Below are 12,513 nucleotides of genomic sequence, written 5' to 3' on the forward strand. Positions count from 1 at the left end.
AATGCATATAGAAACTAGCAGATAAAGACTTTATTAATAATAGAAAACATAGGAAATAAATTTCCTTGTGGTTTCAGTTTATTTCTCAACGGTTTCTATGGTTTATCACTTGGGGAAATCCTTAATGATTTCATATAGAAGCCTACAAAAGTGGGTTTCTTTCTTTAGGAAAATAACTATCCACAGAATCATTGGGTTTAAATTTCCCTTCAAAAATTCTGGACTAATTTCTTAATGAATCGTTTCACCAAACTGTAGCAGAAGTTCTCTGGAACCCAAAATTTCCTCCAAGATCACACCAGGACAGGGGCATCCATAATCATTTGCTAATATTCTAGCTAATATAGTACAGTTTTACTACCTGTACGATGTGTGTTAGGCCGGTCGGCAAGTCAAATTGTCATTTTAGCTTGAACAATATCCGATGGTTATCTGTCCAATAAATGGTTTCAAATTAAGCAGAATATTGCAAACCCAGATTGACGGTACTAAATCAAAGACATCACAGGGTTTGGATTGAGACGTGTCTTCTCTCATTGCCCCTAGGTGTTGTTGGGGTGTAAAAGGGCTAGGTCTCATTAGGGATCAAGGGGGTGGGGGAACTAGTTCAAATTTATTGCCTGTGTCAGCTGTGTCAAATTTGGCAACTCAAATGGTCAGCTTGCAAATGGCTGGGGTAAAACTAAGGGTCAGCAGCAGACCCTGTAATAGTTAGCTATTTATCCAGCATGAGTTGTTTTATTAGAGGAGAAATCTTCAAACCATTAACGCATTTATATGAGCATAAACCCGTACCCAGGTATGTTCCATCAAAGATCAGGCCCAATTGGACTGTTCTGTACATTCAAGAGATCAATCAGTGAGCCAGGAAGGACAAACAATTTGTATGGCAATGAGATCAGGTTCTTAATTTCTCTTTTTTACCCACCCTCTCTTTTGTGCACACATTCTTTCATTTTTTTCTCTACAAACAGTGGACCACCCACTTTTTCAAAGCTTTGTCTCTATTTTTGTGGGGTCAGAAAAGCCAGTTGTTCTTTATGCCAGTTGTATTTTACGATGTGGTTTAAGCTGTTAGACCACCAATCGACCTATCACTTGCTTCACTGGGATGTTGCCACAGCTATCTGGCTATCAGGTAATGGTTAGAACGAAACAAAAAACCCACCAAGAGCATGGAAAAGACAATTACTACAAGCCTTCACTAACGTAGTTCTGCTCTTAAAAAAGTATGTTTTCATCACCGACTAAAATTTTTACCCTAACATAAAGATCTCACTAATGTCTTTTAACACAAAATAAAATCTATCATCATATCAGCAAAATGTTATGAACTGTTGCTTGTGCGTATGTGTATTGTGTCGAGTGAGAAGAAGATGAGAAGAATGCAGGTGCACATGTCCATGATCTCCTTGCTCAATGATGTACCATTGGACAGACCCCAGGTTGTGCTGGTGGACACCTACAGATACCTCAGTGTCCATCTTGACAACAAGCTGGTCTGGAAGCTCAGCTTGGTAAGGAAAGGGATGAGCAGAGACTACTTTCTGAGGAAGATCAGGTTCTTTCGCATTTGCAGCAGAAATGCTGGAGGAGATGCAAAAAAACCTCAAGAAACTCATCAATAAGGCTGGGTTGCTCTTGGGCTGCTTTCTAGGTGGGTCTTAGGTGGTGGTAGCCAAAAAGCCACCTACTGGTTAAACAGCACTCAAGGGGTATAAAGAACTCAAGTTCACAGCGGGACACTTTTTTTATGATCCAAGCACATTGGATCATAGGTGAATGACCACCGCCTAGCCTTCAAATCCATATGTACTGCCACATCACCTATATTCATCTATCTTAGACCATAGAAATGGCTGACAAGTAATCCAATCCAATCCAATCCAATCTGCACAACACATTGGATATTGATTGACTGTGGATATTTAGGTTCATCCTAGTTAGTATGGCAGCTAGCCATATGATACAGCTTATAGCAACATATGCTCCTAACGTTCAAACATGTTCTCACACGACTACACATTAAAGCGCAAACATGTCTCCATGTTAAATATCATGTTTTTGGAACTTCTAAGAGTTTTCAAGTGTAAAGAAGGAGATATTATCTGTGGGCGAGAAAAGCTCTGAGCTAATCTGCTGTTGTTGCTAGGTGCTTGTAGGGTTATTTCCATCATGGAGTTAACACCAGTAAAACTAGCCGAGACACAAATAAATATGATCGGGTTGCAGGGTCTTAGATCTGCCCGCCACTTTGTAAACAAAATGAGAGCTGGGGTAAATAAATGGGTAGATGGTTAGAACACATCACCTCTTTCTTTTTCTCGTCTGTCCGCTTCCAAAAGCACACGACTGCCACCATTGGCATCCTGCTGGGTCTGAATGGAACACAGCGGTAGCGCTAAAGCTCTCTGTCCTTTACACATCCTCAGCTGTGGGATGTCGGCCAGCATCAGATGTCTTGTTCTGTGTTGGTTTAGGAGGGTGTGGCTGCTTTAAAGCGCAGGTACTTATCACATAAGAATGGCTCAGGAAGCATGGTATTGAACCCTGAGTACCGACTCAGACTGAGGTTCTCTTAGGATTGGGCTGGAGATGATGTGCATTTTTAAAATAAAAAAAAATCACATTCTTTGGTAACAGGAAACATTTCAGATACATGCTCAATTATTTAATATCATAAATCAAACAGCAGGAATCTTGAGTTTTTTGTAACCTACAGAGTTTTCTCACGTGTTTTTAACACATCTGATGGTTCACACCCATGGAACGTCAGTCTGGCTTGTTTATCAAGCACTGATCTGTCCTCCTTCACCAAATACAAACTGATGGGTGGAGAACACGCCAATGGCCATCCCATCACAAATGACGCGCTAACAACCGTGCAAAGAGGAAATCAGCTAAAACACAGTGATTAACTGAGTTTCGTATCTAATCAGATAAACAAATTAACATCTTAACGTTAATTATACCTATATTATACCCAGATATTTGAGTATTTATGTACTAACATATACAAATACATTCTTAATGCAATCTCTAAATCACAAAAGCAAACATTTAGTTATACTTATAACTAAATTATCTTAAGGCAACAGAATCAAACAGGGATGGGAAATCCTTTGAAGGGCCTAGTGGCATTCCCATTTCCATACACTTTAACAAGATAGCACTAATTGCTGGAAGGCATCTACTAAGAATGCGTCGGAAAGTGAGCATCCTGTTAGCCAGGTAGCGTGAAGCCCTGATGTTGATTCCAGCATAAACTAACAAAAGCCAGCTGGATGCCAATGATTAAAAGGCCCCATTGTTTCCTTATTAGGGGCTGCCACGTTAGCAAAAGGTGTGAGCCATGGGTTCTAACAAACATCAGCTGCCCCGCCCCTGTCCGTAGGAAAAAGCCTTAAAAGTCTTTAAATACAGTGGACGACGATGATGACCTGAATGCATCACAGCTGATTTGAAACGATGGACTTTAATCATCCATAAGATCGGATCGAAAATCTGAGGCCAGGGCGAAACCGACAGTTTCCACTCACATCAGAGGCCACATTTGTAATCTTCAGGATGTTTCACTTTTGTGTAAATGAACCGCTTTTTTTGCCGTATTTAAAAATGTTATGTTTTATGACCTAAAAGAACTTAGTATACTTGATTATGACTCATTCAGTTTATTCTTTGATTCCTTAAATCAAACCTGGCAAGTTCTGAATAATTTACTACATGTAGTAAATTATACTATAGTGCATTATTTTATATGCTGTTACTCTGTGCTGACTTTATCTAGGCTTACTTTACCTCTGAGATTTCAACAAAAGTGCAAGATGGAAATCCTGATGCTTTATTAAAAAATAAACAAAGAAACTAGCATTCACACTTTGTACTAGTTAGCTAACTGCTTTCCCTCCAAAATTACATCACACCAGTGACATGTTTATTTTGTATTCACCCAATTTTTGTTCCACGAAAAGAAAATACAGAAGCAATGGTTCAGTTCTGGGGACCAGAGTGGGCCCTAAAACGTCATCTGGGGGTCGGCCAATCTTTACAAATGACATCTACTGAGTTCTAAGTTATCCACTGAGTTATCTAAACATGCTTAAAGTCTAAATAAATGAAATCTTAATACAAATCCTCGAATAAAAATAATTCAGCTGCTTTTGTTGTTTTTTGTTTTGTTTTGTTTTGTTTACATGATGGAATAAGAGCTTACCGCTTTTATAATCCTGCGTTTTATACTACGCCGTTGTTATCTCGCATCACGGTTTAAGAGTCAAACCTATGGATGACAGATTTAATGTTACAGCATTACATTTGAACACAGTGTCCCAGGATAGGTGGACGGTTTATGATGATCATGTTTTAATAATGGACCTAAAGATCAAAATTAAACATCTATCTAATGATTAAATAATATAATAAGATTGATTACTAACTAATTTGTGTGTGTGTGTGTGTGTGTGTGTGTGTGTGTGTGTGCATATATAGAAGCCCTGATTTGGGTGCATGTAACTTACAGCTTGGGGTTGGTGTGTAGTGCGTTAAGCATTAAGGGGCGTGGTTTTACGCACCATTGGTTTGCGGTGACTTGGTTGGAGACCTGTGCGGATGTCTGTCATTTCGGTGCAGTAAGTGACCGCAGACGCGTCGCGCGCTTTAAGAACCGGAGCACGAGCCTGCATACCGGCACAGCCGTGGCACCATGAGCGCGTGCCGCCAACACAAGTCAGTTAACTAACAAACACCAACAACACAGAGATCCCTACAGCATACGATGGAACCCAACATCTGTCTACGGACGAGTTCATCTGATGTCGGCTCGGGATTCGGATTTACCGATTCGGCTTTACTCTCTCTCTGAGGACACTGTATTTATTATTGATCAGTAGCTGATGGATTTTAATCTGATATTCTAAAGCACGAGCTGCTGGATTACTTGCTGTTTTTTATTTCTTTTATTTTTTTGCATTATTTTGGAAATAAGCTCAAAAAGAAGATGTATGGAATTAACCAGCGCTGTTTTTACTTGTAAGCACAAAAAAATCTCACCTCAGATTACAGTAAATGTTTAATATAAAGTTGTTGATAAGTTTTAAAGTGTCATCTTTTCCGTTCTTGCAGATCTTTTCACTTCTTCGTGGTCTGGTGCCAAGCACAGGTAAATATTCGTATTCTATACAAGTGTGAACTGAATCGAATTAATCCGAATACATTTCATTTTGCGGTGTAAATAAATGCAGTCATATTTCTAGGTTTTTTTTTATAAATGTTATCATCGTACCATGTGTACTACTTGTGTGTATGGTTAGAACTTAGTGATTCATTTCTATGCATTTCTATCTAAACACAAAAGTAAGTCATGCAATCACATTTATACGTGTTTTATTTCATCTACTGTGTTTGCTTTACGTCATAGTAACATTGCATTGCTCATGACGCACTGCGTAAAAACTGTTGTAATATTTATGATCAGTTCGCATATTATAAGCTTCATATGACTTTATTTATCACGTGAAATCAGAGTAAAGTTAACCGTGGCAAGAAATAAGCATGAGTCGTTTTAGCGGGTTCTTCTGTGTTTGTTTGTTTGTTTGTTTGCTTACTTGTTTGTTTGTTTTTGCATTTACGGTGTAAATCAGTGCTGTGTAGGCCTAGGGAACGAGGGACAGGGAGAAACGTGTGATCTTATGTTTTCCCTTTACGTGAAACAAAAGGGGGAGAATGAGCCTTCTCCTGATTTTAAGCAGCACGTGAGGGAGCAGGGCGCGCAGACGGACGAACTCAGCCGGCGGCAGGTGCGCGTCTACCAGCTGTACAGCCGCACCAGCGGGCGCCACGTGCAGATCCAGGGCAAGCGCGTGAGCGCCACCGCGGAGGACGGCAACACCTTCGGTGAGTGTTAACACGTTTCCCTTCGGGTTTCGGTGGAAGAGCTGCTACAGAGCCTCTATCACAGCGCATAAAGAGCCTTGATTAGTTTAACGTAGGCAAAGAGCGCGCGCATGAAGACCGACAAATATTTCTGTAATTGCTCACCTTTGTGTCCATGAGAAGCGCTAATGGACTTTAAACATCAAAGCACCGCGGTGCGGCGCGCACAGGAAGGAGCACGCGCGCACGAAGGGACGCATATATATAATACATCCATGTTATACATCTGCAAATAATCCCAGATAGTTTTTTTTTTAAATAACACATGACAGTATGTACACTCTTTACTAAAGGGTCTAATAAAAGAAACTCAGAGAAAAGGTTCTCAAGAGAGAAGCAAAATGGTTCCTTAGGGCAAATAACCTCACTAAAGGACACTCAAAAAGGATCTTAAGGAACACTTAAACAGGTTCTTTAGAGCAAATAACCATCTAGCGCCCTTAAAGAACACCCTAAAAAAGGTCGTGTGGGGGCGTGGAAGCTGCTAATACTTCCTTAAAGTACATGCTCAAAGGTTCCTACAGAAACAAGAAGGTTCCTCGGAGCATATAAGCTTTATAAATCTCAGAAAGGATCTATAAGACAGATAAACCTTTTGCTTCCGGAGCTTCATCGCATGAAGACGATCGGAGCTGGTACAATGTCTGGATGCCTCGGGATGGGTAGAAAGAGAGAAGCAGTGGAGAGGGATTAACGTATCTGCTGTTCAAATTCTATTGTTCTTTACAGTTCTCTGAATATCAGTGTGTCTGTGTGTGTGTTTGTGTTTGTGTTGCAGCCAGGCTGTATGTGGAGACAGACACCTTCGGCAGTCGGGTTCGGATCAAAGGAGCCGAGAGCGGACGGTATCTCTGTATGAACCGGAGAGGAAAGCTGGTGGGCAAGGTACAAACTAAAGTCATGACTTATCCCGACTTACACACTGGGCTCAGCTACGCTCTTAAACAGTGTTGTTTAAAGGCTTTATTGTAAAGTTTAGAATCCTACACAAACAGTGTACCAAGATTTAAGCTGCTTTATCTAAATGTTACAGGTTCTACATGTAAAGAAGAAAGTAACGTCCAATTATCTGAAGTTAATTTGAAGAGAATGAATTGAAGGCAGGTCACACAGTTAATACACACTCACTTAAAAAAAGGGGGGGTTTAAAGAAACCATTAAAATGTACACAACAACACAAGTTCACTCAAGTTCAACACAGGTACATGCTTAGAAATAACAGTTCTATTCGGATTTAGCTTCTACACCCATAGAATTTTGTCCATCGTTATTTCCATAGGAGAACGGCAGGGAAAGTTCCATACTGTAGACTTTGTTGGATGCTATAGATCTTATTTCTCCATTGACTTAAAACTTAAAGCTGTCTGTGACAGTTTTACTAAGTGCGTGCCTTCAACGCGAAGACCATTAGAATGTTAGATCACTATTTTATTAGCTATGCCAAACTAGTAGCTTAAAAACATACTCTCAAGAAGAAAGGGTTCCATATAGGACATTAAATTGTTCTTTGTCTCCCCTTATGAATATTATTTCTTAGAACCTTCTTAAGGGTTCTTTGATGGTCCAGACATATACTTACCTCAAGTTATTCAGAATTTGTTCATCAGATAAATAAGGGTTCTTCGAGTCTGTTTCAAACCTTTCTGATAGGAAAAATGTATTTTGTCGAAATAGACAGAGGAACCCATAAACGTACACTGAAGCCTGTTTCATGGGTTCCTTTTGTTTCTAAACAGGGTGTTACATTTATTGTAGAGTTCTACACAAAACTGAGAGTTCCCTTTAATGTACTGTATAGAACCTTTTTATTAAGACTCTAGCGGTACCCATGATTATGTTATGATTATTTTCTTGAAACGAAACTCCAAACAGAACCCTTTTAGGAGCCTGAGAAAACTTACTAAGAATGTAGCAGGTGCCAAGACAGTTTGGATAAAAGTCTGACAGGCTCTAGATACTAAGAGGAAAATAATGACGTGTAAAAAGGATCGATTTATAAGTGCACTGTGCAAGTGACAAGGAACCTCACAGTTTTTCTGTACCTTCAAGAGTTCTCCCAGAGGGACAGTGACCTTTTTAGGGTCTATTTTTTTTAAGTATGTACATGTAGATTTTGTATTTTTTGGTTCTTGTTGTTCAGCTGTCTTTACTGTGGCCACCTACAGGAAATAGTGCCACCTGCTGTCGGGTCAGGGGCAAGAACCTTTACCTACATACTGTAGATTCCTGATAGGTGTTGACAGGTGTAATGTGGAGTTTTTCTAGGCTTCCACACACACATATCTAGTTAGTAAATACCCGTAGACTCTCAGAAAAAGGCTTCTTCAATGGTTCTTATTGGGTTCGATGGATAAATAAGCTTTCTTTGCAACTTACAAGCATTCTACATCAAACATTATAGAGTCACAGAACCCTCAGGTTCTTAAGCTCCCAGGTGCCACTTGGTACATATTCTGTTAAGAACACTGTTGTGGGATTGAGAGAAGAAGGAGAACCAAGATGGATTAAGGTTGTAATGGCTTCCTTTTGAGTTTAACCATTTCTGGTGGGAAAATAAAGTTGAAGTTACACCATAGTTGAAATGATGATGATTTATTCAAAAAGATTCAATTCCAAGTGAAAAGATACCTCCAACTCCACAATGTGTATGTAGGTCAAAAAACTGTCTCCCTTCCCACTTCCCCTTACCACATCACTTCCTATCTAATATAGTTACCTACAGGAAGTGCCAAGGCAGGTGCAACTCTTCCCATTCACCACAGGGGGAGCACAAAACACCATAAACAAGTGAACATGAACATTGAGACAATAAACGTTAAATTTACAATATTAAATACATGTTTGACTTTATGGCTCCTACAAAGGTGATTACATGAAATGTTAAAAATTTACACAGAAAAAAAATTAAGTATTTGGAATAAAAAAAAAATACATTTCCTAAAGAGGTTTTAGTCTTCCAAAAATAGTCACAGAAACCATTTTAACCATCTGTGTAATCTAATAACACTGAGTTGTAGGATGGTATCCAAAATTTTCTTTTGTGATTGCATGCTAAATCATTATTTTAATGTTGTATCTCGTCGCTGTCGGGCAGAAACCTCGTATGTCCAAATTTTGTCAAATTCATATTTTTTTACATATCAATGCTATTGGTCAGTCCCCACGTGGGTCTGTTATTTTTACAAGTTATTAACCAATCTAAAGTCTTGAAAATAGCTTGAGCGCAAATTGGACACTTCAACTGTCTGAGAAACCTCGTAACTCCACCTCTTCTTCACTCCGCGGGAGAGCTTCGCGGCGTTGCATTATGTGTATTGCATCACTTATAGCTCTTAAACCTTTAAAATAGAGTTTAGGAAGATGTATGTAACTACAGTCATTAGCTTTGGTTAACTATTGAAGCCTTGTCTCTTGTCAAAAGGCTCAACGTGACCGCAGACTTTATTGAACACTGCTGACAGCAGCGACGTCTGTTTCCTACCGTTCATATCAATGACAGCATAATCTCGTATCTCCCTGCTCCCAAGTCAAAAAGCTTGTATCTTCGATAAAACGTGACTTTGGGAAAATGTTTTGTTAATGTTGGTACAAAACAGTATGATAGCAATATAAGGTATAATAACAACTTTAACTATATAATGTTTAATAACTCCTGAAAAATAATGGTTTTGGATATACGAGGATTCTGCCAGACAGCGATGATATGTATATTATATGGTATAATGTCAGCTATGGCCATGTTCCCGTAGGCCAACGGCAGAGGCAGGGACTGCATCTTCACCGAGATCGTCCTGGAGAACAACTACACAGCCTTCCAAAATGCCAAATATGATGGCTGGTACGTAGCCTTCACTCGGAAAGGGAGACCCATCAAAGCCTCTAAAACCAGAGAGAATCAAAGGGAAGTCCACTTCATCAAGCGGCTCCACAAAGGTCCACTTCCCTTCCCCAACTCGGACCGAACAAAACACTTTGAGTTCATTAGCTTCCCTCCAATCCGGAGAGCCAAACGCAACAGGAAATCGCACACGGCTTCCTAACGCTGAGCCCCACAGACCCACAGGACAGATTTTTACCTTTTTTTTTTTCAGAAGAGGAAGCTATATTTTTGATATTTTCATAGTTAACGGATATAAAAATGCCCAAGAAAATAGAGACGACTCATTATAAAGGGGTGACTTGTACATACGAGAGATGATGTATATATTTAATAAGCTCGGAATGTTTGTGTGAGTTGTGTGAGCGCTTTGTCAAGAGATGCAGGAGGCACTGAATTATAGCATATTCAGTAATAAATGAGATTATAAAATCTACAGAGTGACACTTTTTACTACACAGTATCCATCAGCGTTTGTAAAAATAATTGAGGACTACAGACTTTACTGACGATGTCTGATGATGAGATTAGGTAAAAGGACTTCAGTCTAATATCCGTTAATATCTCGACAACCAAACTATCGCTGCTGAGCAATTTATTGTTTAACTAATGGCACAATCACCTCTGTGTTCACGTCAACAAGGAAGAAATTGACAGCTCTAAACAATTCTACACAAACGATCAGTCCAATGGTCGCTCAGACCAATTAAATTTTCAATTCAATTCAATTTATTTGTATAGTGCTTTTAACAATTTCCCCATTGTCTCAAAGCAGCTTTTCAGAAGTATGGAAACAGAAGAGAGAGAAAAATAAATAAATATATAATAAGAAGAAGAAGGGGGGGCACGGTGGCTTAGTGGTTAGCACGTTGCCTCACACCTCCAGAGTCGGGGTTCGATTCCCGCCTCCACCTTGTGTGTGTGGAGTTCCCACACACACATGTTCTCCCCGTGCCTCGGGGGTTTCCTCCGGGTACTCCGGTTTCCTCCACCGGTCCAAAGACATGCATGGTAGGTTGATTGGCATCTCTCGAAAATTGTCCCTAGTGTGTGATTGCGTGAGTGAATTAGAGTGTGTGTGTGCCCTGCGATGGGTTGGCACTCCGTCCAGGGTGTATCCTGCCTTGATGCCCAATGACGCCTGAGATAGGCACAGGCTCCCCGTGACCCGAGGTAGTTCAGATAAGCGGTAGAAGATGAATGAATGAATGAACTTAAAATTTATGATACTATATATATTCCTATCCCTAACGAGCAAGCCGGAGGTGACGGCGGCAAGGAAAAACTCCCTGAGATGACATGAGGAAGAAACCTTGAGAGGAACCAGGCTCATAAGGGAACCCTATCCTTATTTGGGTGACACTCTACTGCAAATAGTACAAATGTAAATAATTCTACAATTCTACAACTTTCTACAACAGTTCATGATAGTGCAACCGAGAGCTCCTGAGGAACTAATGGGTCATCGTGAACTCTGAGTTCAGCACAGACCTGATTGCTGATAAACACCAGACCATACAGCTGACTGACACAACATTGGTTCAAAAGAAGGCATGGCAGTCTCCAGGCGGCTTCATACACAACAATCCCATAAGACACAATGAGATCCAATTCGATGGCACTTGTGGTCCTACATTTCTTCAGCTCCAGAAGTTTCCAGCACTTTAATTCCTACATGCAATTAGTTCCTGTTAATGTGTGATGCACAAATCAGGAGACCTCCATCACACTGATTAGACTCATATTTGATTATATAACAAACAACAACAGTAACAGTCACTGCATATCCACAAGAGACCAATTACAAATGACTTGTTGTTTGCTAGGGTGAAAGCAGAGTTAGCTGAACTATGCAGAATGTAGCCAAGATGGCCGCCAAGTTGACAGAATTTACTAGAAGTACTTGAAATTCATATTTTATTTCTCACATACACAATCATACACAGTACATTTCATGAAATGCTTTTTATGACTGTCCTCAATATAAAAGTAGCAAAAACTGGTAGTGATTACCATTAAGTAAAGGAATAAAAATAAGGCACAAGTCATATATTCTTTAAATGTGAAGTGTGCATCTAGTGCAATTGTAAAAGTCTGGCTAAGGTAGTGGTGTTGGGACAGAGAGGGTCCAGGCTCTACGTGTTCTCCTGCCATGGAACGGCCTGCGCGAAGAAGCTCCTCCTCATTCTGTCTGTGTTTACCTTCATGGTGTGGAACATAAACTTACACATGCCATAGGATGGATATGATGCATTAATAAACTGATCGGTCATTTGAATTTGTCGATTTAATGCATTAAACGTAAATCGCAAAGAAATGAACAAAAGAAAAATCTCAATTCAAGTGTAAGTTGCTGGTATAAACGATATACATACATGTATACACTAATTGGTTCAATCTGTAACTGCAAATGTGGAAAGCAAAAAAAAAAAAACATCATGAAATTTAAAGCTCATTCATATTATGTAGCTGGCTATGGTTGTTGCCAACTACATAACACGGCAGGCATGAATTTTGAACCACTTTGTAGCTTGAAACCATGTAAAACCTCTATGACTCTCATCATATATCATGGTCAATCAGATGGATTTGACGGTGACACATCGTGATATATATGATATATGGAGAAAGTGTCTGGGGAGAGGGAAGTCTGGGCGTCCCTGCTTAGACTGCTGCCCCCTTCGATGGATGGATGGATGGATGGA

General features: G+C 39.8%; 1 protein-coding gene across 2 annotated transcripts; it reads left to right on the top strand.

Annotated features, from left to right (window-relative positions):
* The first annotated feature begins 4,641 nt into the window (after positions 1 to 4,641).
* On the top strand, positions 4,642 to 10,191 carry fgf17 (fibroblast growth factor 17). Of its 2 annotated transcripts, none has more exons than XM_060881521.1 (5): positions 4,642 to 5,028; positions 5,122 to 5,158; positions 5,715 to 5,892; positions 6,710 to 6,816; positions 9,681 to 10,191. In XM_060881521.1, the coding sequence occupies exons 1-5, from the start codon at positions 4,997 to 4,999 to the stop codon at positions 9,969 to 9,971; spliced, it is 645 nt and encodes a 214-aa protein (XP_060737504.1). In that variant the 5' UTR covers positions 4,642 to 4,996; the 3' UTR covers positions 9,972 to 10,191. The 2 variants fall into 2 exon arrangements, with proteins under 2 accessions (XP_060737504.1, XP_060737505.1); XM_060881522.1 differs by having other exon boundaries at positions 5,748 to 5,892.
* The last annotated feature ends 2,322 nt before the right edge of the window (positions 10,192 to 12,513 follow it).

Source organism: Tachysurus vachellii, chromosome 11 (genome assembly GCF_030014155.1).
Source record: "Tachysurus vachellii isolate PV-2020 chromosome 11, HZAU_Pvac_v1, whole genome shotgun sequence".
NCBI classification, from domain to species: Eukaryota; Metazoa; Chordata; class Actinopteri; order Siluriformes; family Bagridae; genus Tachysurus; species Tachysurus vachellii.

What these genes read in the sequence shown, in the direction of transcription:
- fgf17 (XM_060881521.1), top strand. Translation starts at nt 4,997, where the DNA reads ATGTATGGAATTAACCAGCGCTGTTTTTACTT. An exon ending in GGAGGACGGCAACACCTTCG is followed by an intron (nt 5,893 to 6,709) that starts GTGAGTGTTAAC and finishes TTTGTGTTGCAG; the next exon opens with CCAGGCTGTATGTGGAGACA. An exon ending in GAGGAAAGCTGGTGGGCAAG is followed by an intron (nt 6,817 to 9,680) that starts GTACAAACTAAA and finishes ATGTTCCCGTAG; the next exon opens with GCCAACGGCAGAGGCAGGGA.